This window comes from Globicephala melas, chromosome 5 (genome assembly GCF_963455315.2).
Source record: "Globicephala melas chromosome 5, mGloMel1.2, whole genome shotgun sequence".
NCBI lineage: Eukaryota > Metazoa > Chordata > Mammalia > Artiodactyla > Delphinidae > Globicephala > Globicephala melas.
The window spans coordinates 108,518,622-108,544,637 of record NC_083318.1 but is presented as its reverse complement, the minus strand read 5'-3'; the positions used below and the strand labels follow the sequence as shown (position 1 = coordinate 108,544,637).

The 26,016-nt window shown below is 36.4% G+C and overlaps 1 protein-coding gene and 1 pseudogene across 2 annotated transcripts in view; one reads left to right on the top strand and one right to left on the bottom strand.

The window, feature by feature from the left end:
• The window catches only part of FBXW7 (F-box and WD repeat domain containing 7), a 206,897-nt gene that overhangs the window by 90,401 nt on the left and 90,480 nt on the right, over window positions 1-26,016 (bottom strand). Inside the window, exons 3-4 of one of the 2 annotated variants that reach the window (XM_030878231.2) lie at window positions 2,495-2,544; window positions 1,280-1,849 (exon numbers count right to left, since the gene is read on the bottom strand). In XM_030878231.2, coding sequence (XP_030734091.1) covers window positions 1,280-1,780 — 501 coding nt within the window. In that variant the 5' untranslated portion in view covers window positions 1,781-1,849; window positions 2,495-2,544. The remainder of the gene's footprint in view (window positions 1-1,279; window positions 1,850-2,494; window positions 2,545-26,016) is intronic. The other variant, XM_030878234.2, reaches the window with a different exon arrangement.
• LOC132597319 (oxysterol-binding protein-related protein 9-like) lies at window positions 5,992-7,683 on the top strand (annotated as a pseudogene).

Below are 26,016 nucleotides of genomic sequence, written 5' to 3'. Positions count from 1 at the left end.
CCACAGAATTAGCACTGGCAATTCCATATTTACTCAAACACTTCCCGCTTCCACCTCAGACAGCAGCTCCCTGCCTATCCAGCAAGGACAATTCTGGGAAGCAATGACGGTGTGTGATAGTGACAGTGTATCCAGTCCTTAACTCTGGCACAGCCTCCAAGGACTGTATAAAATGGAATTGTCTCTCAGCACTAGATTAGTCACCAAGTCCCTGAACTGATAGGATTCCTCTAGTTTAGACAAGAGTCTAACTGTCCACCTTTTAAAACATGGCTATGGCTACTTTCCATGGGCTACCACCAGCTAAATGAGATAAGGAGGCAGATCCAACAGAGCTGTCTCCCAGGAACAAAGGGAAAGGAAAACTGCAAGCAAGGGAAGTCGTGGCAGTAACTTGAGCGAAAGTTGGGAATCTAAGTGCATCTTCATATCACCTCCTATTTCTCACAGTCAAATACAAACCAAAATGGTGTGGTTATCCTATACTTAATATTCAAATTGCCTGGAGAAGCAAATGGAGTGTTCCACTAAAATGGAATCAGGAAAAAAAAAAAAATTCCTCTGGGGTTCCTAAATGCTTTAACTTTAATAAAATAACTAGAAGAAAACAAGCAGTGAAGACAGCACCATACATTCTTGTTGTTTTATAAAGCAGGAAAAATGTTTCATAATCTTAAATACGTCGGCGTCTAGCATTTTAACTTTTAAAAATACCTACTCAGATTTCCCCAACAACCAAATACTAATATTCAGACTGTAATTTTACCTTGTTTACATAACAAAGAGAAAACTATTTACAAAGGATATATCTTATTCATCATAATAAGAAAACTAATTGTGAGGTAGCTTCTAGTAACTACTGCCTTGGAGTAACACCTGTGAATACACAGCCCACCAGCCCAGCTGCACTTGGTAAATAAGAAAAGAGCCTTCACTACTTGATCTACACAAACCATGTTTCACTCCAACCCTCTCCACTACATGCAACCTACTAACCCCTGTCCCAGGGACAAAACTGATAATGAAATTTGATATTAATGATTTTTCATAGTAATAGGATCAAATACCCTCTCTCCATGTGTAATAACATTGTCCCATTATCAGTATTTCTATTTCTAATACTTTCTAATACCTTCTGTAAAACAAAAATTAGTTCATTTTATTACTACACATCTGAAGATTAATTTTGCAATACTACAAAGACTGTGAGGAAAGTTTCGTTACAATTAATACGGATATGTAAAATTTCTCAGGTGAAGAGCAGACTAAATGTACTTACTTTTGTTGTCTTTGTATAGAACGGGGAGGAGAGTTGGTGAATAGGCAGGTCCACGATACTACTAGAGTTTGTGACACTGTTACTATGTGTATGTTCATCTTCCCTGCTGCTGTCATCAGACTGATCAAAATCATCACTCTCCTGGTCCATTTCCTCTTCCTCTTCATCCTCCTCATCTTGTTCACCAGCATGTTCCTCGTCTTCCTCTTGTTCCTCTTGGTTTCCCGAGGAGTCCTCATCTACTGAAATAAACCGGTTATTGTTTTCTTCCAATTGTCCTTGCTGGGAATCACTTTGGTCTCCAGGTCTAGGTTCTGCTCCAACGACTTCACCATTCCTTGCAGTGTGCTCCTCCTCTTGTTGTCTTAGCTGCTGCTGCTGTTCCTCCTCCACCACGCGATTCATCTGCTCCTCATCTGCCTGGCTTGAGGAAGGGTTACCTCTCAGAGAGCCTCCAGTTCGTCGTCTTTTGCTGCCCACAGAGAGCAGTTCCTGATTCATTTCCAAAAGCCAGCTTGCTACTTCTTGGACCTTGGCTAGACTATCAGAAGATGCAAAGGTTTTCACATTCTGTAGAGAAAAATGGGGGGAGGGAAAAAAGGTTTGTACAATCTACATTATCTTCTACTTTTATGTTATATGTCTATATTCCAAATTTCATTAAAGACTGTAAAAAGTATTTGATGCCATGGAGACATTAAGATGTTCTTTTGGAGTCAGTATAGAAAGTTTAAATTATAAAAGTATGAGACTTTATAAAGACATACACAAAAATCATATAGTAAACAGCTTTATTTTAATCTTTTAAAAATAATTTTAGAACAAAGGTTTATAGTTTAGTTGCTTTGACCAATAAAACATAATCTAACCAATAAAACATTTTAAAATTTTAGATCAGTAGCTCATAAACTATACCCTTTGTCAAACTTCCACAAAATGTTAAGAAGTGTATCACAGAAAAACCTATTCAATGCTCAGTTAAGTTCAGGAAATGCTGAGATAAACCAAGATTAAAAGGCTTTTTTTTTTAACTTTAGGAATTTCCCAAACTTTTCGGATCACAGAACCTTGCCTTTAGACACAGTTTTCTGACAGTTACCAAATATAATCACTATGATTTTCATTTTTCATAATGAATATAAATCAATTAGACATCAAATAAATAAAAAAATTTATTTCAAAAAAAGAAAAGAAAAACCATTCGTAAGTTCATACCCTCTGACCCAGTCACTCCACTTCTGGCAATCTATCCTAAGGAAGTAATCCTAAAACAGAAAAAAAAAATGATGCAGAGGATGCTCACTGCAGCTTTATCCACAAAAACAAAAAATAAAAATAAATGTAAATGTAAATTAAAATAATCAAAACCCAAATGTTCAAGACAAATGAACCCTTGAGATGGGATATATTTAGTACAATCCCTAAACATAATGTTCATTAAAAAAAAATTGTGAAAACATGGACGTTTTCACAAAATGATGGACATTATATGATCACAGAATGATTTTTAAACTGCACAAGACTAGATTGAAGAAATATTTCAAAATATAAACTGCATTTAGGCAGTGGTATGATAGGTGTTTTAATTCATTTTTTTACCGTATTTCTCAAATTTTATGCATCAAGCATGTTTACTTTTATGTTTTTAACCGTGGCTCTAAAATTTGATCTGATATATTATCTTTTCATAACGTTCCATTTTAAATTTCATCCTTTGCAGATATCTATATGGACATGCTTGAGGTTACAGAAAATAATGCCAACACATTACACAAGTTTATATAAAATTCCTTTTAAAAATACCTTTAAGGTTTATGAGATAAGGAAATACAATATCCATTTTCTATCATGCCCTAAGACTTACTACATTATATCACAATGATCTTTAAATAAAACAGCCTTATCCACCTCTCCAACCCTTGCCACTAGATGGTCACTCCCCCAAAGGTCCACAGTTCTCATGGCAAACTTTAAGATGGGGTCAAGAAAGTCCAAAAGATAGTTTTTAAATAACAGTATTTTATTTTCTCTTCTATAATCAACAATTTCTAAGAAATAAGCTACAGTGTGTGGGGGGGAATTCTTAAATTCTACTTACTCTAGAAGTATAAATGTAGAAAGAGAAGAGTTCTAAAGATGGACCCCTGAGACCCTCCAACATTCTAAAAGAAAAGAAGTAGCCAGCAAAGGTGACTAAGTAGGAAAACCAAGAACCAGAGTTACCCGTAAAGCCAAGTTAAGAAAGCATATCCAGCAGGAGAAAGTAAATGATGACAACTACCGCCAAGAGATCAAGTAGGATGGAGACAGAGAACTGACCACTGGATTCAGTAACATGGAAGTCACTAGTAATAGGAGGAGTTTTCGTTAGTTGAAGTCTGATAAAAGTAGATTTAAGAGACTGGGAAAAGAGAATAGAGATGGTGGATATGGAAGAGTTTGCAGTTTGATGCAAAAGGGAACAAAAGAAAGGGAGTAGTAATTGGTAGGGAAAATGGGGTCAAGAGAAGATTCTTGATTAAGACTAGCGAACTAGCAGCATATCTGTACACTGACAAGAATGATCCAGCACAAAACAAAAAAGTCAATAATGTAATTAAGAGAGAGAAGAAATAGTGAAGTGATATCCTTAAGTAATTAAAAAGGGGGTGATGAGAAAGCATTCAAACGTTAGAAAAGGGGATAGTTAGAAAAGGGGATACTACATTTACGGTCATAGATGGAAAAGCAGTATAGTATTACATAAATACTTTACTTCTTTTTAGCATATTTCTCAATGTGGGAACAGTTGGAAGCAGGTAGATTTTTATAGTGGTCAGAGTCTTTGGAAGTTCCCTGCTCATTCCTTCAATTATTTTTTCCTTTTCTTTGTAAAATAGGAAGAAGTAAGGTTATCAGCTGAGAGTGATGTTACAAATTTGAAGAGAAAGACATGAAATAGCCCTCTAGAGAAAGAGGAAGGGAACCTTCTTTCGCGCAAGAGATTTTGATGATCAAATGTAATCAATAAACTATGATGTAATATATATTAAATGCGGCTTTTAAAAGTCAAGTAGTTCTAATAGATAACCAACAAGAACCTACTGTACAGCACAGAGAACTCTGCCAAATATTCTGTAAAAATCTAAATGGGAAAAGAATTTGAAAAAGAATAGATACATGTATAACTGAATCACTCTGCTGTACACCTGAAACTAACACAACATTGTTCATCAACTATACTCCAGTGTAAAATAAAAATTAAAAATAAAATGTTATTATGCTTTTGAAGAAAAAAAATAAAAGTAAAAGTCAAGTGGTTCTTATTTACAACTCAGGCAAGCACAATACAAACTTTATCTTTGAGGTAGCAGGTAGGGTTCCTTAGAAAAAGGAATATATATCTCCATTGTTTTCAGAAGATAAACTACAGAAAATAAAGGTCATCAAAATCTTGCTGGCTAGTATATGTCAAAGACAAACTATGAAAATATCACAGGAAATCAGGTTAAAAATAACATACTGAAACACAGTGACCTACACAAATGAAAAAATACACACAAACACACACACACACACACACACAACCCCTGTGTATATAAAAGTAAACCTGCTATACACAGGATTTCTTCAAGGCTAGAATCAAAATCTTGCTTTAGTAACTGTATCTAAAGTCTAGCTCTCGTAACACTAACGAGAACGTTTTTCACTTGGATGTTTATTCACAGAATGGCATGAAATCAGGGACACTGCCTGGGATAATGCAGGCCCCGAGAAAATTGCCCTTTGTGTACCCAACCTAACAGGCATATTTTTACAAGACTGAAACAGGTTAAATGACATATTAAGAGCAACTTACAAAGTAAAAAAATGAGAGAACCAAGATCATAAAACAAAGCATAAAGAATGTGCGTAAAGGGAGGAGACTGTTGGTAAGCAGCCAGCCTATCAACAAATAGAAAGTTTGTAACTGGCATTTCAAAAACAGTACCTGGTCACTGAAGAACACTTCTGTTACCAATTATGAATAATAAAAATACAAATCACTGTCATTGTATAACTTTAGTGTAATATTGAGGGGAACAGAGAAGAAATGTCTTAAGCCAATAAACTGACTCATATTTACAGTGTAGCACGTAAACAGCTTTCAAAATAATACAGACTCTTAAAGATAGACCTGGTCAATAATGGAAAATCCAAGTAGAAGAATCAGATTTAAAGCACAGCCAATAAAAAATATTCAATGACACAACTGAAAGTCAAATTACAGGAATTCCAGAATATTTGAAGAAGCTGAAAATATCTAACTGATAGACTTACATAAAAATTAGACTTCTCTGACTCATTCTGGGAGTGGAAAATAGTAATAAATATATAGAAACTAAGAGGAAATTTTCATTTTCTGTTGGTATTAATTTAAAAAACAGTATTTTTAGAAAATGTGTTCTTCCTAATAATAATCTATTAAATAAGCTAATGACTTAATTAAAATAATATTTATCCAATAATTAATAGGAAATCAGAATCAACTATTAAACACTTTTAAGGGGGAAAAAAACATTCAAAAATTAGTTTACACAGGGGGCGAAGGGCTGTACCGGGGGACCGGCTGAACCGGACCAGACCGACTGCGCAGCAGCCCGGTGATCCGGCAGACGGTGGAGAAGAGTGGGTGCTCGGAAGCGGCCCTCGGCTCTCTCCCCTGGAGGCACAGAAGGCAGGGGCCTTGGCGAATGGCTTTCTTGATGGCTACTTGCTAATTAGACCCGGAGGGCCTGGGAGAGGGAGGGGCCGGCTCCCACTCCTGAGTCCCCAGGGACCCTGCTTCTTGCCGGGGCCGCGGGCACGAATATCGGGCACGAATATGGATATCGTTCTCTCCCCGCCTCCTTCCCGCCGCCCCCTGGGGGTTTGATTCAGGATTTGTTCCTAGTGTCCAAAACTTTGATAAGAAACAGAGGCTGATGCTTACCTACAAATCTTGATAGAACAGTTAAAGCTTTTTGATGACAAACTTCAAAACTGCAAAGATGATGAACAGAGAAAGAAAACTGCAACTCTCAAAGAGACAACAAATAGCATGGTAGAATCAATCAAACACTGCATTGTGTTGCTGCAGATAGCGAAAAGTACTATTAATCCTGTAGATGCAATATATCAACCTAGTCCCTTGGAACGTGTGATCAACACAATGCCTTCCCAGACTGTCTTACCTCCAGAACCTGCTCAGTTGTGTAAGTCAGAGCAGCATCCATCTTCTCTACCAGTTGGACCCGTATTAGCTACCTTGGGACATCATCAGACTCCAACACCAAATAGTACAGGCAGTGGGCACTCACCACCTAGAAGCAGTCTAACTTCTCCAAGCCATGTCAACTTGTCTCCAAACACAGTCCCAGAGTTCTCTTATTCTAGATGTGAAGATGAATTCTATGATGTGGATGAATTCCAACAGAGTGGCTCATCCCCACAGCACTTAATAGATTCCTCTGGATCTGCCTCAGTCTTGACACACAGCAGCTTAGGGAATAGTCTAAAGTACCCAGATACCACGGAATCACTTAATTCTTCCATGTCCAATGGGACAAGTGATGCTGAACTTTTCGATTCACATGATGAGAGAGATGATGAAGGGGAGGCAGGGTCAGTGGAAGAGCACAAGAGTGTTATCATGCATCTGTTGTCACAGGTTAGGCTTGGAATGGATCTTACTAAGGTAGTTCTTCCAACATTTATTCTTGAAAGAAGATCTCTTTTAGAAATGTATGCAGACTTTTTTGCACATCCGGACCTGTTTGTGAGTATTAGTGACCAGAAGGATGCCACAGGCCGAATGGTTCAGGCTGTAAAATAGTACCTTATGATGAACATTACATTCTCACATTCCGCAATGGTCGTGGAAGGTCTCTCCACACAGTGCCCTGCGTGGAACTAGGCGGAGAATGCAATATTAATTGTTCCAAAACTGGCTATAGTACCAATATCGTCTTCCACACTAAACCTTTCTATGGGGGCAAGAAGCACAGAACTACTGCTGAGATTTTTTCTCCAAATGACACGAAATCTTTCTGCTCAATTGATGGGGAATGGAATGGTATAATGTATGCAAAATACTCAACAGGGGAAAATGTAGTTTTTATAGATACCAAGAAGTTGCCTATAATCAAGAAGAAAGTGAGGAAGTTGGAAGATCAGAATGAGTGTGAAACCCACTGCCTTTGGAAGGATGTCACTTTCAACTTAAAAATCAGAGACACTGATGCAGCAACTGAAGCCAAGCACAGACTTGAAGAAAGACAAAGAGCAGAAGCCCGAGAAAGGAAACAAAAGGAAATTCAACGGGAGACAGGTTATTTCATGAAGATGGAGAATGCTGGGTTTATGATGAACCATTACTGAAACGTCTCGGTGCTGCCAAGCATTAGGTTGGGAAATGCAAAGTTCACTCCTGGTGACCAGGGCAGAGGCATAATGAAGTAACAATCTTCCTTTAGGAGAACCTATTCACTCCCTTCTTATTGCAGTGGTTCCTATCTCAGGGATACTGGACTTTCTGATGCAGATGAACAAGTAAAGCGAGAAAAGCTTCCCTTTTCCTGTTCTGTGGCAGTTACAATGTTGACTTCGGTCTTGAGAAAAACTTCAGGTTTTGAAAACAAGATGTCTGCTCCTTTTCCAAATCTCACGTTATAAATCCCAGTCTCAAACTCTGCATTCTAGTATTGCTGTTGAGATATACAACATCTATTTCCTAGGTCGTATAATCTTAGGTTTTATATATATATATATATGAAATAGGTGATGTCAGATTTTTCATAAATATGCCATCTACTGTAAATATTGGTTCCTCTGAGTCGTTTTAGAAAATTTAGGGCAAACTATTAAAATCACGTGTTAGGAAATTTCATGGTCTCACCTACAATAACTTTTATTTTGGAATTGAACTATTATTAAATTGTATCTAACTCTGGACTACAGTCTAATTATACTCAGTGCTTCTTAAGGCTTCATAAAGCAATTTTTCCAAAAAAAAAAACAATTAGTTTATAAAGTCCCACAAAAAAAAAACTAAGCACCCATAATCTAAAACTTCTGCCATACAGGAAATATTAATAAATGAGGTATTAATAAAAGCACATTTTTGCTTTTTATAATTCTAATTTTAAACTGTTTTTAGAGAAAACTTTTTGTATGATTTAGGACACTGTATCATATGAAACACAAACATCAACAAACAGAATCCTATATCCTAAAAAAAAAAATTATGTAAAATTTAAGGATGTTCTTTTATTTCTTCTTACCAGTATATAATGTCAGATATATCATATACATAACTTACATTTTTATCAATAATCAGTGAGACTGAAGTTGAAGTCAGTAAAACAAAATGTGACAGCTAATGTATTTTGACATTAAATTGTATGATTTCCTTGATGAGAATGGAAATGATTTAAGGTCAGGAATAATACTGACAAAAGAAAATGAAACTGAACAAATTGAAAATGTTCCTCACTTCACAGACAAAGCAATTGGGCTCAAAGAGAGTACGTATTTCTCAAGATTAGCTAGCTTAGAGCAAAGCAGGGACCAGAAATTGACATTCAACTGAGCTTTCTTTCATGTGCCTCAGTCTACATAACTACATATGATAAAGTCTTAAAAGAATATTATTCTAACACTGATATTGCCTTCTTCTCCAAAACCAGAATCCTACAATGCTCAAAAATTATTACTCTAAAATAAATACTCACTGAGCACTCAATATGCCTCAGGCACATATTAATTTTGTAGAAGATAATGTTTAGAAATGTTTCTTTACAAGTTAATCAGTGACTTTTAACCTGAACCCATAGCAAAATTAAATTTTACATTACAACTCTTTATGCATGTATTTAAACAAATCTAAAACGATGGTTTCAGTGAGAGGGAATGATGAAATGTTTATACCTAAAGTCTCTATAAATCACTACCCTTAATTAAACATAGTTCGTTTTCATTATTTTTTTTAATTTACGTATTTATTTTTGGCTGCATTGGGTCTTCGTTGCTGTGTGCGGGCTTTCTCTAGTTGCAGCGAGTGGGGGTCACTCTTCCTTGCGGTGCACAGGCTTCTCATTGCGGTGGCTTCTCTTGTTGCGGAGCACGTGCTCTAGGCGCACGGGCTTCAATAGTTGAGGCATGCAGGCTCAGTAGTTGTGGCTCACGGGCTCTAGAGTGTAGGCTCAGTAGTTGTGGTGCACAGGCTTAGTTGCTCCACGGCATGTGCGATCTTCCCAGACCAGGGCTCGAACTCGTGTCCCCCGCACTGGCAAGCAGATTCTTAACCACTGCGCCACCAGGGAAGTCCCAGTCGACTCTCATTATTCACAGTAATTGTGTTCTATAAAGTTGCCACAAATACCAAACGAGTGTTCCTAAGGGAAATACACGGTTGAGTTCCTGCAAGCCGCTAGTCACGTTTTTGCCAACTGATCAATACATAATCTTTTTATATGTGTATTTCTATTTAAAGACATGTTATTTAATATATAGTTGATTAACATTGAACTCATGGTCAACAGTACTATAAATTCATGCCTGAAAGAAGCTTATCTAACATGTATGTTTTCCATCACAACACTAGGCAGTACCTCAAAACTGCTTGGGAATCATTTTGAACAGCAAAACCACAAACAATAAACACAAAAAGCTTTTAGTGAAAAATGTTTCAGTAAACAGACGATGAAAAGGACACTTGTGTAGAATATGAGAGCTGAAACAAGAAAGCAGAGTGTCACCTGGTTCAGACGGGAAAGTCCATGTCAGGTGACTCAAATTTTTTGCCACCCTGTGCATGCGAACATCCACAAATGACTGTGAAAGTACCACAAGTACTGATTTTTGGTGTTACAAATGAATTTTAGTGAGTAGGCAAATCCCATATTAAATAAAGCTGGACTTTGTATAAAGTAACGGCTGGAGAAAGAAAAGGGAAAAGGGGCACCACTTTTCCTTAGGTAAGTGGGGAGAACAGGCTTCTCCTGGCAGTGTGAAAGTCCAGAGAGGCCCAAACCTAAGGGTACCTAAAGGAAGAGACACCTACAGGCATCTCCATTCCAGGATGAAGGAGAAGTATTATAAGTATTATAATAAATTGCTCTTCAAAAAAATTCAATAATAAGGTTATTGAGATAAAAGAGAACTACTATGTGACTTTCCCCAAGTCCTAGAAAATACAGGGTAACTTTTAGTCATTATACCTGGTTACATTTGCAGCACTTCAGACCTAATTTCAGTGCCTTTTTTTTTTTAAGTTTCTCACAAACTTTTTAAATAGTTTCTTATGAACGTCGCTTCTCAAAAGACCTTTGATTATCCAAAACCATTTGAACAGCTTATTTTAGGTTGCCTAAAGGAGTTAAAGAGGGCATAGTATACATGTTAAAGTGAGCTCTGAAAGCCTATCTCAGAGTGAACCAGAATTGTGAGCCTCCAAAGATTACCAGGCAAAGATTAACCTTGAAATCATAGTAGACACTGAGTAATACTGGTTACACTAATGTACACGGGGTGACAAGCAAATTGTCAAAGCCTTCAAAGACTGTGCAATACTAACATTTTCAGAAGCCACTAGGCTTGATCTACAAAGTCAGTTAAGAAGCTTTAAGATATAGATGGTAGGAAAATCAACCAAATTGTACTGATCATCGAGAAGGATAACTCAAAGCTGGGAATCACCTTCTATAAGCAGGTTAGGATTTTCAATGAATCCTAAAAGAACCTCACTAATCACCAGGATTCCTCTTCTGGACGCACCACTTAATAGTACTGCGTATTATGAACTCTCTATATGACAAATTAATAATTTAGTATTAATCCCTATGTTCAAACTGATTAAAGGTAAGTATCTGGAACACATACTAAGTATCACTTACTTAGTATCACTTACTTAGATACTTAGTATCTGCTACTCAAAATCCACCAAGAGCTTCCCATCTCACTCACAATAAAGGTCATTTTTTTTTATAAATGGTTGTATTTTAGGCCCTGTATAATCGACACACATCCCACCACTCTGAGCTCATATTCCACTCTTCTCTCTTTTTCACCTTGCTCCACTCTTTCTGTCCTTGTTCTTTCTGGAAGAGGAAAATACGCTGCTACCTCAGAGCCTTTGCACTGGATACACTTTCTATCTGAATGCTCTCCCTCATATATCTGCATGGTTCTTCCCATTATTTCCTTCAGGACTCTTTTCAAACATCCTCTAAGAAATGCACTTTCCCTAATAATCTTACTTAAAATAATCACTCCCTTGCATCACATTATTCCCCTTTGCCCTGCTTTATTCTGCTCCAAGCACTGTATAAAAGCACTGCAATACTGTCTGTTTATATAGAGTGCCTACCTATCTATCTATCTATCCATCCATCCATCCATCCATCCATTCATTTCTTCATGTATTATCCGCCTCTTCCCACTAGAATTTAAGCTCCATAAGGAAAGAGACTTACCTTTTTCACCACTATCTTCAGCACCTACAAAAATGCTTGGCTCAGTCGGTCCTCAAAACATTTAGTGAGTAAATAATTATTACATCTTTTTAAAGCCAGTCGTGTGCTGAGAATTCTTTCCTCATCAAAGAAGAGCTACAAGCCAGGTCACAAAAAAGTACCAGATATTTTGAACACATTTTTTTAAGTTGTAGTCTGTACTGAACAAGTCACTTGTAGTACTCTTGAAACTCAGAGGGTATAAATCTAATATGTTAACATTTATTTATAAATTATCTTCCTCTAAGTCATAAAGATATTTTCCCTTTATCAAATTTCTTGTTATTTTCAGCACGTTATAAAAAATGTGTGACTAAAAAGATGAATACTTCAAAAGCACATAATTTGTGGAGTAATTCTAGTTTCACATCTCCCATACTGCAGCTAACTGGGAAATCATTTATGCAGCTTAAGGTGAAAATCGTCCAGAGGCTGCAAAATTAGCTGAACAGATCCTTAGTACTGTAGATTAATAAAATCAACACAAAATGAACAATACGGGGCACATCATACAAGTATTCATACAACCAGCAATTATTCATTTGAAGTTTTATGGTTCTGAACTGAATATTTTAAATCCACATGCCTCATCAATCATGTACATCTTTACTAGAAAGGATGAAAAACACTATTTTTCAGTCCATATGTCAATACCTACTTTTTATGTTATTTAACTTACATATACATATGTGTATGTAAGTTAAATAACATACCTATTTCTGGCCAAATTTAATTCCTCACTCCCGTTCACCTCCACTCCCTCTGCAATCTGGGTTTACTCCATTATAACTAAATTTTAAACTGGTTGCTAAATCCCACTGGATCTTTTACCATTTTTGTAAAAAATGTAAACTTTTGACATTACTAAACAAGTACTCCCCTCTTTACAATTCTCACATCCCTTAGTTTCCCTTGATATAATCCTTTTCTTAGTATTGTCCACCAGGCAGCACTATTGCTCTCCACTGACAGCTCCTTCCTTCTCTGCAGTTTCTTTGCAACCTGGGATTTTAACTACCACATAGAAGCTAATGACAACCAATTCTATTCTCTCTAGCCAAACTCCTCCACTGAGCCTATTAGTTTTATCAAGATATCCCACAGTTGCCCCAAATTCGTTATTTTAAAACGCAAATTCCTGTACACACACACACCCCCAAGTTTCTTCTTAGGTCCTCCTCCTATTTTCTCTACCTCGGTGAATGGAAGCATATTCTAGTCAGTTGCAGATTTAAGAAACCCAAATGGTTCTTCCTCTTCTACTTCCTTCTACTATCCCCTCCCCTCAACAATTCAGTCCTAAAGCCATTAAGTGGAGCCAGGCAAGTTAGGTGTATGTGTGGGAGGTGGTGGCAGTCCAGCAGAGGGGTCAGTCCAAGCAGTGGGAGGAGGGCTTCCCAGTATGTGGGGGAAGGTGGGAGGAAACAGCCTGACTATGAGCAAGGTGAGGAGTGATCCATACAGCAGAGAGACCCAGCAGGGCAAAGGCAGAGCAGAATGAGAAGTTCTACTTGGGTGGGCGTGTCGAACGTCAGCAGGGTAAGAAAGGCATCCACATGACAGGATGGCGTCAGAGCCCAAATGGGATATCGTGGGTGTGGTGGCCACAGTGGTGCCCTGCTCAGATATCCCTTCAACAGAACCTGCTATGAGGAGCAGAGCTGCCTGACAGCCCCCAGCTACCTCACCTTGGAATCCACAGTAACATTCACACCTGGCCATGCTTCCTCTAGACTTCTCCCAGCAGAAGCCTGAGCATGGTGGGAATGCTCCAATAGCCAACTCTGGATGGGGCTCCCTGCACATCAAATCTTGTCTTGACATCTGTTTCTCTGGGGACCTGAACTGACACAGAAGGTATTCACGTACCGGTGTCAAAAACACTCGGGATGAAATAAAACTGTTCTGGAAGACACTACAAAATGGTTAACTTCATTAAACAAAGGTCATTTCACTCCAGAGTATTTAAAGAACATCTCCTACTACATAAAGAAATCCAGTGGCTTAGCAGAGGAAAAATTCTCAACAGGGTATTTGAGCTGAAAGGGGTCCTTTTAAGACAACAGAGGAAGAGATTTTGTTGAATACTTTGAAGATGAAGAACGGCTGCAGATCTCACACTTGCTCTTCAGTCTCTAATGTTTTTGACTTCAAGGGACAAAATTCTTGGATTTAAAAGGAAAATACGCTTTTAGAAAACATCGTGTTACAAAAAAGAAATCCTAAAATGTTTCCACTGCTGCTCGGGCCCAAGTGAAGAAGTCATCAGCAAGTCTCAAGTCTTACTGGAAACCACCTAGTGAAGCTGAAGAACAAACTGAAACGATTTTCCTTCCCTTTCAAAAACAAGTGTTATCAATGAGCAGGTACTCTTTTTCTGAATCTTCTGATTGTGAGAATTTGACTTGAGAAAAAAGGAAGAAGCTGCAGTCTAATACATTCAAGATGAGTTTTATTGATCTGCCCAGACAAGTTTTGGATTTCTGCAAAGAAAAGAATATCCTGCTATCATAGGAAACAATGAACATTATGCTACAGTTTCCAACTTTTCACACATTTGAGCAATCTTTTACTTATTCAATGAACATCAAGAGTAAGCTAAAAAAATGGTCTCATTTCAGCTGAAAGAAAAATTTGTATGTGCTTGCTCATCCCATGTTTGACCCTGAATGGTATTTCTAAAGCAAAGAACAAGCACACAAGATAAATACAATTTTTACATTAAAAAGGTAAATTCACTGTAAGGAGGTAAATATAATTTTTAAGATTCAAAAACAACACTTTTATGTGTATATGAGCCTATAAAAGAAGTAATTTTCTAACTGCTTGGTCTATATTTGAGCCTGATCATGTCACTGAATAAGGAAATGTTTTTTCAGTCTTGTATAAAATTGTGTCTAGGCAATATTTTTATTCATATTGCTTTGGCTTATGATTTCAGTTGCTCTACTATTCGACACTGTCAATAAATTTTCATGCTGTAAATAACATTAATTAAAATTAATTTATAACCTTTATTTAAATTAAATCTGCTAAGCCTACATTAAGAAAAATTGAGTCCCATTTTGGTTTAAGTTAGTTACATGAAATTTATTATGTTTCTTATGAGTTTGCAAAATTTATGAAATGATAAAAGAGATTTTCTTTCTTTTTTTTTTTTTTTTTTGGCCGAGCCACGTGGCTTGTGGGATCTTAGTTCCCCGACCAGGGACTGAACCTGGGCTCTTGGCAGTGAAAGCACACAGTCCTAACCACTGGACCACCAGGGAATTCCCTAAAAGAGATTTATTTCAAGGAAAGTAAGTTAAGCTTAATTACCAGGGGGTTGTATTTTCCCCCAAGAAAAGGTGGCTAAAATGTTTAGTCTTAAATATTGGGGCGGAAAGGGGGACTGCTCTTGCACGTACCATATCTCATTTGGATCTCAAATAGTAAGAATTTGTGGTAAGGCCTATGTGGTCAAGGTTAAGAAGGTAAAGTTAAAAAAAGAAAAAACTGGCGTTTCCTCTATCTGCTCCATTAACTTGTATTGGAGCTGACATCCTTTGTGGGAAGGGGGAACCACACGAAAAGAAGAGGCTCATAAATTTGCCAGTATAAACATGTCCACAGAGAAAAAAAAGCATTCTGTACTCAAAAGAGCACTGACAATTATCAATGAATCATTATATCTACAACTTCTGATCAAGCGAATATACCATGAGCTGTAGATAAAATAATTTTTACGTAGGTTTCTCAAGATCAGAAAATTATTTTAAGTGTTTTCCCAGTGTAAGAGTGAGAAAGGCTGAAAGTGAAAATCAGTAATGGGACAAACTGAAATTATGTTTACTTAATAGGAAGCAGTGGGAGTAACACAGCATCCCTTCTGTTGTGATATTCCTGTCAATGATGCCTAACCTAATGAGGAAACAAGAGGAAACACAAATTAAGGGTCCCAGTTCAAAATGACTGGCCTGTAATCTTCAAAAGTGTTAAAGGAATGAAAATAAAAGATCAAGGGACTGTTCTGGATACATGATAATAAATGCAACTCATGATTTTGAATGGAATCTTGTCCTTATACGAGATATTATTTGAACAACAATGGGGTCTGAGGAATAAACAATCTAATATACCAGTGCCAATGTCCTGATTTTAATGGTTATATTGTGATTATGCAGAAGAATGTCCTTGTTTATAAGAAATGCATACTCAAGTGTTTGGGAGTGATGGTGCATCATTTTGGCAACTTATCAAATGGTTCTGGGGCAAAATAAGTTCTTAGCACTGTACTTGGAACTTTTCTGAAATAAGGGGGTAAAAGGAGAAATCTGGATGTCATTCTGGTTCCTATCATTTGTTACAAACTACCCTTGCCTATCCCCACACTTCTGTCACCCACTCACATCATAAGTTCTCCTAAGTCCACTACAACCAGTCCCACTTTTCTAGTACTGTTTAATAAGCGCATGCCATCTGCCTCTTGCCCAAACTACTTGAATAACATCCCTAGTAATCTCCCTATCTTTTGTCTCCTGCCCCTCTCATCTACCCTCTATACTGCTGCCAGAACAGGAAATGTCAACAACTCAGTGGCAGCTTTTAAACTTTTTACATGTTGAACCCTTTGCTCAAATGAGAGCAAAATATTAAAAAGGTGAAGAGAGAGCTTGTGAGAGCAGGGGAGAAGAGAGAATTAGCAACCCTCGAGTGACTCTGCAGAACTTCTGAAAACTACCATTCTGTAGGATAAATCTAAAATCCTAAGCACAGTACTTAAGACATACCCAATCTGGTCTCACCTCTATCCATCTTCAATACACACTGCTTTGCCTTTATATTCAATCACTTTTCTCATAGACTGTAAACAAAAAAGCTTAGTGATTATAGATTTTTAAAACAAAAATGTAAGTGTCCATCTTAAGTTGTTACCAGATATTTCTATTTCTTTGTGGTAGTTCAAGAAGTCTACTGAACTGAAGTCTACTGAAAAAAACCTTATGACTGAGCAAACAACCTTCCAGAAGTCTTTTAGGTAGAGTGGTGCTGTCATCATGGCTTGGAGCAAGAGGGGTGTCGGGTTTGGATATGAAAGCTGAAACCTGGGTAAGTAAGGTAAATAATCACAGAATTCAGTCATGTAGTAATTCAGTCATTCACCATTCAAACATTAAATAGGTCAAAAAATTGGGTGAAAGACAAACAGTTGACTAAAAGAAGATATAAAGGGTTGATAAACACATGAAAAGGTGCTCAATAACATCAGCCATCAAAGAGATGCAAATTAAAACCACAATGCAGAAGATCTTCTCATCCACAAGAATTACTAAAATTAAAAGAGACCAAACACCACCATATGTTGCTGAAAATAGGAAACAACTGAAACTCTCATATTTGGCTACTGGACTATAAAATGGTACCACCACTGTAGAAAACCACTTGGCAGTTTCTTACAAACACACACTTATGCGGTGAGCTAGCATATACACTCCTAGGTACCTACCCAAGAGAAATGTCCATAAAAAAGGCTGGTACAAGAAGGTTTATAGCAGCTTTATTCAGAATAGCCAAAACTGGAAACAACTCAAATATTCATCAACAGAAGAATGGATTAATTGAATTGTATTCATGTGATGGAATAGTACACAGAAATAAAAAAGAATGCACTTCTGATACATGCAACAACATGGATGGCAAAAACAGTACACTGAATGAAAGAAGTCAGACACAAAAAAGCAACATTATGTGGTTCTGTTTATATGATGTTTGCAAATACACAGAACTAATCTACAGTGAGAGTAATCAGAACAGTAGTTGCCTAAGTGTGGACTGAATGGAATGGAGCATGAGAGAAATTTGGCGGGGGTGGGGGTGACAGAAATACTCTGTATATTGATTGAGGTGTTGGTTATGGTTACATAAGTGCATACATTGGTCAAAACTCATCTGTACCTTCACTTTACATAAAAGCACCTCAATGAAAAATGTGTAATTAACTGAAGACAATGCAAAAACTTCTCTGCCTTCCTTGACTCTCCCATCGTGCTGAAGACTGTTACATGCTGAAGAAGGCTTAGGTCTTCTTTGCTCTGGGCCCATAGATGAAGAGTCAGCAACACATGGTTCACTGTGAAACATTCTGTAGCAAGCAGACAGAATTTGGAATGAAGAATACAATAGGGACACATAAGCAACCGTACTTAGAAGAAGCAACATCTGAAGCCACTACCTAAAGAGCCAGTGATCACAGGACCAAAGAAAGCCAGAATCTGCTTAATTTCAGAAATAACTCAGCATCTTTAAGGAAAGCCTCAATACCATCACAATGAGCAACTACTGACTTGAACAAATCCTGGAACTCTGGCCTCTACTCTGCCTCACTATCATTTTACAAGGTTTTGCACTTCAGAAAAAGCACACCACTGTAATATAGAAAATGTATTGTCTATAGAAAACCAGTGAGTCTGTTTTTTAAATAGGGTTCCTATCTTGGTGAGCATAATTTTAGCTTGGCAACTATAGAAAAACAACAAGCGGAAAAAAATGTCGTCTTATTATTTGCTTTTTAAATTTAGGAATCCTTTTCTCATTTGCTATTGCTTGATCCCCCCCATGCCTGGATCCCTAGGAAGTGTCAGTCAGTATGTGTGCAATTAGAACTCAGGTAACTCCTGCCTAGATTTCTTTTCTTGCTCTCTGAGGCAAAACAATGACCTCATTTAGATGAATATGCCAGAAAATCACTATTCACATGTAGACTCTCAGAAACAACCACTCCATCTTCCTCTTCAAATTCTTGGCAGGAAGGTTGAGTGGACATATTGGGGGAAGATAGTGCGTGACTGCACTGCACACAACGTGCCTTCAGAAAATGTGTATTTGAACTGAAAAAGAGAAAAGATTTAAACTCTAACATGCGCCAGGCACTGGGGATACAATGCTGACCAAAGACATAAACGCTGCATCCAAAAAGTAGAGTGCAATCGCTATAAAGATATTATTTTTTAAAACTTATGAGACAAACATCTACCCTAGTTAGACCTTTGTAAGATATATGGACAAAAAAACTTCTAAAAGTTATATAATTATAGTAGAAACCAGGTAAAATAAACTTCATTCTAGCCCAGTTTCATCAGTGCCCACCAATGTCTACAGTAACTGAAAAAGAAAAAAAAAAAAGGTAAAAACCATCACCACCACTAAGAAAATAACATGTAAAATACTAATTCTAATAGCAAGAAACAATTATAATCCACTCAAAACTATTCTTTCTTTTTAGTAAAGACTACGAGCTATTATTTTTTAAATAGTAAGAAATATGATCTTCTGACAAAGACGTTTTCTATATATGTAGAAATAAAGCAACACTGTCATAATGATTAAATCAGTAAACTAGATCGCTTATGTAATGATCTGTTATTTTTCAGACAAGAAATTTTTAAAATTTTTCAGGTTATAGAACAGTATTTCTGGACAAACCTAACAAGGCAGTAGTTGTACAACACTCTCAAACTTCCAAACACCCTCAATTTCAGTACAAACAATGCTGTGTTGTACACTCAATCTAAAACTAAGAGGAAGCATTGTGGGTTGGTCACAACTTGAATTCCTTATCACAATGAGGACGGCCTAAGGATTTTACCACTAAACTCAGCCATTCAAATAACTGGAAAGACAATAACGGTGGTCGCTGCTCTCCAAAACTACTGATTTTCAGATTTGTTGGAAGGAATATTTCTTAGAACTTCCAAGTTTCTGGATAGGATTCCTTCATTCTGAAGTTACTCCTCTCCCCTAGACAAAAGTAGAAGGTTAAGTCAAAAGAATAATAATAATAATAATTAATTGAAAGCCATAAAATAGGCCTTTGTTTTTCTACTGCAGCAATTCGATTCCTCCGGATATAGAAACCAAAATATTAGTAGGGAATCTTATAGGTTAAGAAGCCTGTTTTTATATTCAAATTAGTAAAGATACTTCCAATGCATTAATGTAATCAACAAACATTTACAGAGTGTCCACTAGGGACCAACACGATGCTAGGTACAGCACATTCATTTAATCTACAACCCTGAGATCATTACTTCCATTTTACAAAACAGGAAACAGCCTCGGATTAAGGTCACTTGCCCAAAGATTTACAGTTAGTAAGATTTAGTAACATGTTTGAAACTCAGATATGTCTGAGCCATGGTTTATGTTCATTCCATTAGACCAACCTGTCTTCCAACATGGCATAATAAAAATCTTGAAGCACCAAGAAAAACAATGGGCACAGGTGACAGTAACATGACACCACTACAACTATCTCTTTCATATAAAAGCCCCTTAAGATAGGGCCCACTCTGCTTTCTCAGACCCCTAAACATCACCTTTCTCCCAATCAGAGTCAGGGACAGTGGGTTGGGGATCCATTTGGTCAAAGCCAAATTGATAGGGAAACAGCTGCATAAAATTGAGGTTATAAATCCCAGTGGTCAAGAGCCCATGTTCAGTAGTAGATGACAATACAGATTCTAGTTCTACCACTACCTAGCTATGTAAACTTGGATATATCACTCAACACCTTTAAATCTCAGTTACCTCATCTGCAAAAGGAGATTTAAAATGGCACCTCTATATCACAAGATTATTGTGAGGATTAGAGAGATAATACAGGTAAAATGTTTAAAGATGTGTCTGACACATAGTGAGTACTTAATATGTCATTAGCTATTAAACAACCTTCTGTTACCAATTTTAAAAACACTTTAAAATAGGTTACCTCAGGGACTTTCCTGGTGGGCGCAGTGGTTAAGACTCCGCGCTCCCAATGCAGGAGGCCCAGTTTCAATCCCTGGTCAGGGAACTAGATCCCACATGCATGCCACAACTAAGATCTCACAGGCCACAACTAAGGAGCCCACGTGCTGCAACTAAGACCCAGCACAACCAAATAAATAAATAAAAATTTAAAAATATATATTTAAAATAGGTTACCTCATCATGAGTTAAATATGACACAGAAGAAAGGAGATTAGCAGTCATTAAAGACATCTAATTCAAACCTTAACTCAATTTGGGTACTACTTACAAGGTCAGAGTAACTACCTTCCAAACCCAAATATACCAAATATTCACAGAGAGTGTGTGGAGAAAAGAGAACTACTGTACACTACTGGTGGGAATGCAAACTTGTATAGCCACTATGGAAAACAGTACAGATGTTCCTCAAAAGGTTAGAAATAGAAGTACCATATGATCCAGCAACCACTTCTGGGTATATATCCAAAGGAAATGGAAACAGGATACTGAAGAGATATCTGCACTCCCATGATCACTGCAGCATTATTCACCATAGCTAAGATATGGAATCAACCTATGTTTCCCCTTTTCTTTCCCCCTGGTAACCACTAGTGTGTTCTCTACATCTGTGAGTCTGTTTCTGTTTTGTTATATTCATTCGTTTTATTTTTTAGATTCCACATATAATTGATAACATACAGTATTTGTGTTTCTCTGTCTTATTTCACTAAACATAATACCCTCTAGGCCCATCTGTGATGTTGCAAATGGCAGAATTTCATTCCTTTTTATGGCTGAGTAATATTCCATTGTGTATATGTATATACACCTTCTTTATCCACTCATCTGTTTATAGACACTTAGGTTGCTTCCATATCTTGGCAGTTGCAAATAATGCTGCTATGAACATTGGGGTGCGTGTACCTGTTCGAATTAGTGTTTTTGTTTTTTTCGTATATATACCCAGGAGTGGAATTGCTGGGTCATATGGTAGTTCCACTTTTAGTTTTTTGAGGAACCTCCATATTATTTCCATAGTGGCTGCACCAGTTTACATTCCCACCAACAGTGTACTAGGGTTCCCTTTTCTATATGTCCTTGACAACGTTTCATTATTCACACACTTTTGATGATGGCCATTCTGACATATGAGAGCTGATATTTCATTGTGGTTTTGATTTGCATTTCTGGTGATTAACGATGTTGAGCATTTTTTATGTGTCTGTTAGCCATCTGTATGTCTTCTTTGGAAAAATGTCTATTCAGATCTTCTGCCCATTTTCTAATCAGATTTTTTTTATATTCATGGATATACATTCTTATAACTACCACACAGCTCAATACTTAGAAGTTTGCCAACTATCCCAGAAGTGCCTCCAAGTGCCCTGACTCAATCATAGCCCCTTCCCTTCCTTTAAGTAACTCCTTTCCTCTAAGTTGCTCTTGCAGAAATCACTTCCTTTTATTTATGATTCTCTCACTGAAGTATGTCTCCCTAGATACTGTTTTTCAATCTTGACCATTAAAAAAAAAAACGGTTGATGTTTCTTTTAAGTCTATTTCAATCTACAGATTTATTTTCTATACCTTTCTTAAAATTTATCTGTTTGATCTGTTTTTCATAGTCTGGATTTGACTAATTGCATACACGTGATACAGTTCAACACATTTATCCGTCCTTTGTATTTCCTCATTCAAACTGGCAGCTGGATCCAGAGGCTTTATTAGGCTTGGTTTGGTCCCTCTGTCACAGCGTGGTGAGTTATTTCATTAGGAGTCACCTAGCATCTGGTGTCCTTCCTTTCATGATGTTAGCAGCTGTTGATATTCGGTGTCTCCATCCATTAATTTATTGGAGGCTGCAAAATGTTAGTATTATAACTAACATAGTTATAATAATTGAATCACATAGTGATTCAATATTTTTATACATTATACTCCATTTAAAGTTGTTATAAAATAATGGTTACATTTCTCTATGCTATACAATGTATCATTGTTATTTATTTTATACATAGTAGTAGGGATAGGAGATTAAGAGATACAAACTACTATTAAAACATAATCATACAGACACTCTTTTGAGGTGTATGTGCTACTTCTCTTTCCTACCATTTTAAACAAAGTTTAATCAAGAAATTACAATGAATTACCAAGTATGTGATAGGAAATGAAGCAGATACATGACACATAAAAACCAACAATCTTGCCCTAAGATAGCCTGAAACCTAGCTGGAGATACAAGTAAGTACTACTTTGTATTACCAATAACTTGGTTTTCTGTTATGCTCTGGATATGTAATAGAAGTTCCAAGGAGGAAGAAATCTTACGTGGCCAGAAACATGACACAGCTCTGCACATGAAAGACACTAGATAAATACTAAAGGCAAAACAAATGAACAAAAAGAATTGGTGAAGTTGTACATATACAGAGAATTAAGTAGGGTCCTCAACAACTAGCAACACAAAATTTGCTCCTCACCGAAAAAGAGCCCTAAAATCTGAATACACACCTGAAATATTTCATAGATTCTAAAAGGCACATTTTTTTCATATCTCAGCTTCTCTGAAATTGATGGCATGCCATAGTTTAAATAAGCAGCATTTTTCCTTTTCTAATAGTTAAAATAATTGTGTACCTCAAGCTTCATAGATTTGATCAAATATATCAATTGATTCTAATATTGTATGTTAACATGATTTCAAAATTAATCACTTACTACATGCAAATTTGGATATGTAATTATAATTTTTATTATGAGTAACAGTTCAAAAATTTAATGAAAGCCAGACATGGTACAATGTCAAATCCTATGAGTTCTGATTCTTAAAATTTCAAAACATAAAAGAACATAATAACAACCACTACAAACTCATATAACACATCCTCCATAAAATCTACAGCATGCGTATCCTCTAACATTACTGCAAATGGTATTGTGAGGTAAATAACTGCAGATAATGTACACAAATCTCAGTTACAGAAATATAGGAAGATATTCCTTCTTTTTTATACTAAAAGGTAGCAAGCTTGGGAAAAGAAAATAATCTTTGTTGCTGTATTTTTATCTATAAATAGAAGAATAAAATAATGACCATATTAAAGAATAGAAATTTTACTGAGAAACAAATAGAAAGGGGTTAATTTCATATTAACCAAATTAATTTCATATTCATTTATAAATTACTCCAAAGGAAAACTTGTATGATCAACATAATGCATTAGTATAAAATAAGTAAACTGGTATATTTTATTTTGACTGGGGGAAGATGCCATGTTTTTTAAAAAAGTAAACAATGAATTTGCCAATGCCTGTCTATTATTGTGTAACTAGGGAAACAGTTTACAGTCTACTGGAAAAGTACAAACAGGCATGAATAAAACTGCTGACACAACCTTAAGTACAGCATCCTTCACTTCAAAGCAGTACTAGTCTAATTAGAACAGGAACTTACATAAAGTAAAGAGCTTCCCTACCAATCTTTTACCATTATCAGCATCAATATCTGAATAGAAAAGAATATGAATTAGTGAGACACTAATCAACTAAGGGAAGAATAAACCTTAAATCAGTAGGAGAATCTCATGTATGCACCCAAATGTATGTATATGTGTACATACAGGAATTAGGATAGGATAGGAATTAAGATAGCAATTATAGTAGTCAGTGAATCTGACTTTTGCTACCTGCCCCTTTGCTTGCCGAGGGGTAACCTTGGGCAAGTCACTTAATCTTTGCAGTCTCAAATGTCAGCATTAGAAAAGGAAGTAACATTTGTTATCTGCTATATGCCAATCACTGTGCTAGATGTTTTATGTACATTCTGTCTTAATCTTCAAAAGAATCCTACCAGATAATTAGTATTATCCTCACACAACCAAAACTCAGTCACCTAAATTTGATTCATTCCGACAAATCAGCCTAACTCCAAAGCCCCTTTCCTTTACTACATGGTAATATATAAATATAAACATGAATGTGCACAAATATAGTTCAATACATGAATGATGACAAAGCAATGGGACAACTAGAGGCTACTATTTTTCTACAAAACACGTTTCTGTAGTGAGAATTACTTCATTCATTCATCATTAAGGGATGAGGTCAGAATAATGTAAAAGTCACATTGGCCCAGAAAAAATATTCTCCAGCATAGTAATGTTTTAAAGCCATCAGGGACAAGCTTCCTCACAGAGAGAGCCTTAGCAATATATGATGACCTTAAGGAAAAAAAAACTAAAAATTTTGTAGAAGAGGCCAAGCAGAGGCTGGTTAATGGTCAAGAACTGCTAGGATTTCCACAATGTTAAATTATCTGGCCAAGCTGTGAGTACGGATAAATAATCCATGAAAATACCTTTCCCATGTTTCCTTTTTCTTAAGAAAAGGGGGGTTGGGGGTAGGGAGGACTACTAAAGGAGGCTACATCCTGGATCAGAATATTTAATTTGGACAATTTATCTTAAACAGAATTGAATGCCCTCATGGACCTACATTTCAAAGGAGAAGACTAACTGATGTTGGGTACAAATGTTTAGCTATATTAATATTTTTATTAGAACCGTTATCAGTAAGGCAACTTGTTTTGCCTTATTATAAAGGTCAAATCTAAGACCTAGTATGTAAAGAAGACATGAAAAACCTAGGCATGTAAAGAAGAAATATTTTAAATTATCTATAATCTCATCATTCAGAGATAATCACTTTATAAATTTGTTGTATTTGCTTCCAGTCTCCCTCACTACAATGTGCAAATAATACATATTTTCAAAATTGATGTCATGGTAGGTTAAACTCCATGAAAATGTCGATATTAAACCACTAGGCCTACAAAAATGGCAATTTCATACGGTTCAACCTAACACCATACATGCACTAAATGTGTATGGACATATAAAATTTGATATGCATATGAATCACCTGAGTGGACTGTTTAAAAATGAAAATCCCTGGACCCAATTCTAGTGATTCTGTCAGTGGGTTCTGATGTGTATTTGTGCATTCAACTACCATCCTGAATGATACAGATATAAGTGATCTCTGAACTGCACTTTGAGAAAACATTACTGCAAACATAGTACAAATGCTTTAAATGAATAATTATTGCAACAATGAGAAGTATATTCCAAAAAGCTGAGTAAGAAGGGAATATATCACTTTCTTCTCATTCAAGACACAAAAATTAAGTAATCATATAATGTCTTCAGACAAAAACTTGGCTTCATCTCTGCAGTCACTGCTTAATTGAAAGTGCAAATACTTTAAAAGTATATTAAAGTACAGTATTTTACCACAATTAAAAAATATATATTTTTTTAAGTATAAGTTTTAATATTGGCTCTGCTATTTCCTAGCTGTGTGATTTAACGTAAGTTATGTAACCTCTCAGAGCCTCAGTTTCCTCATTTTTAAAAATGACAGTAAGAACACCTATCTCATAAATGGCATAATTAATGT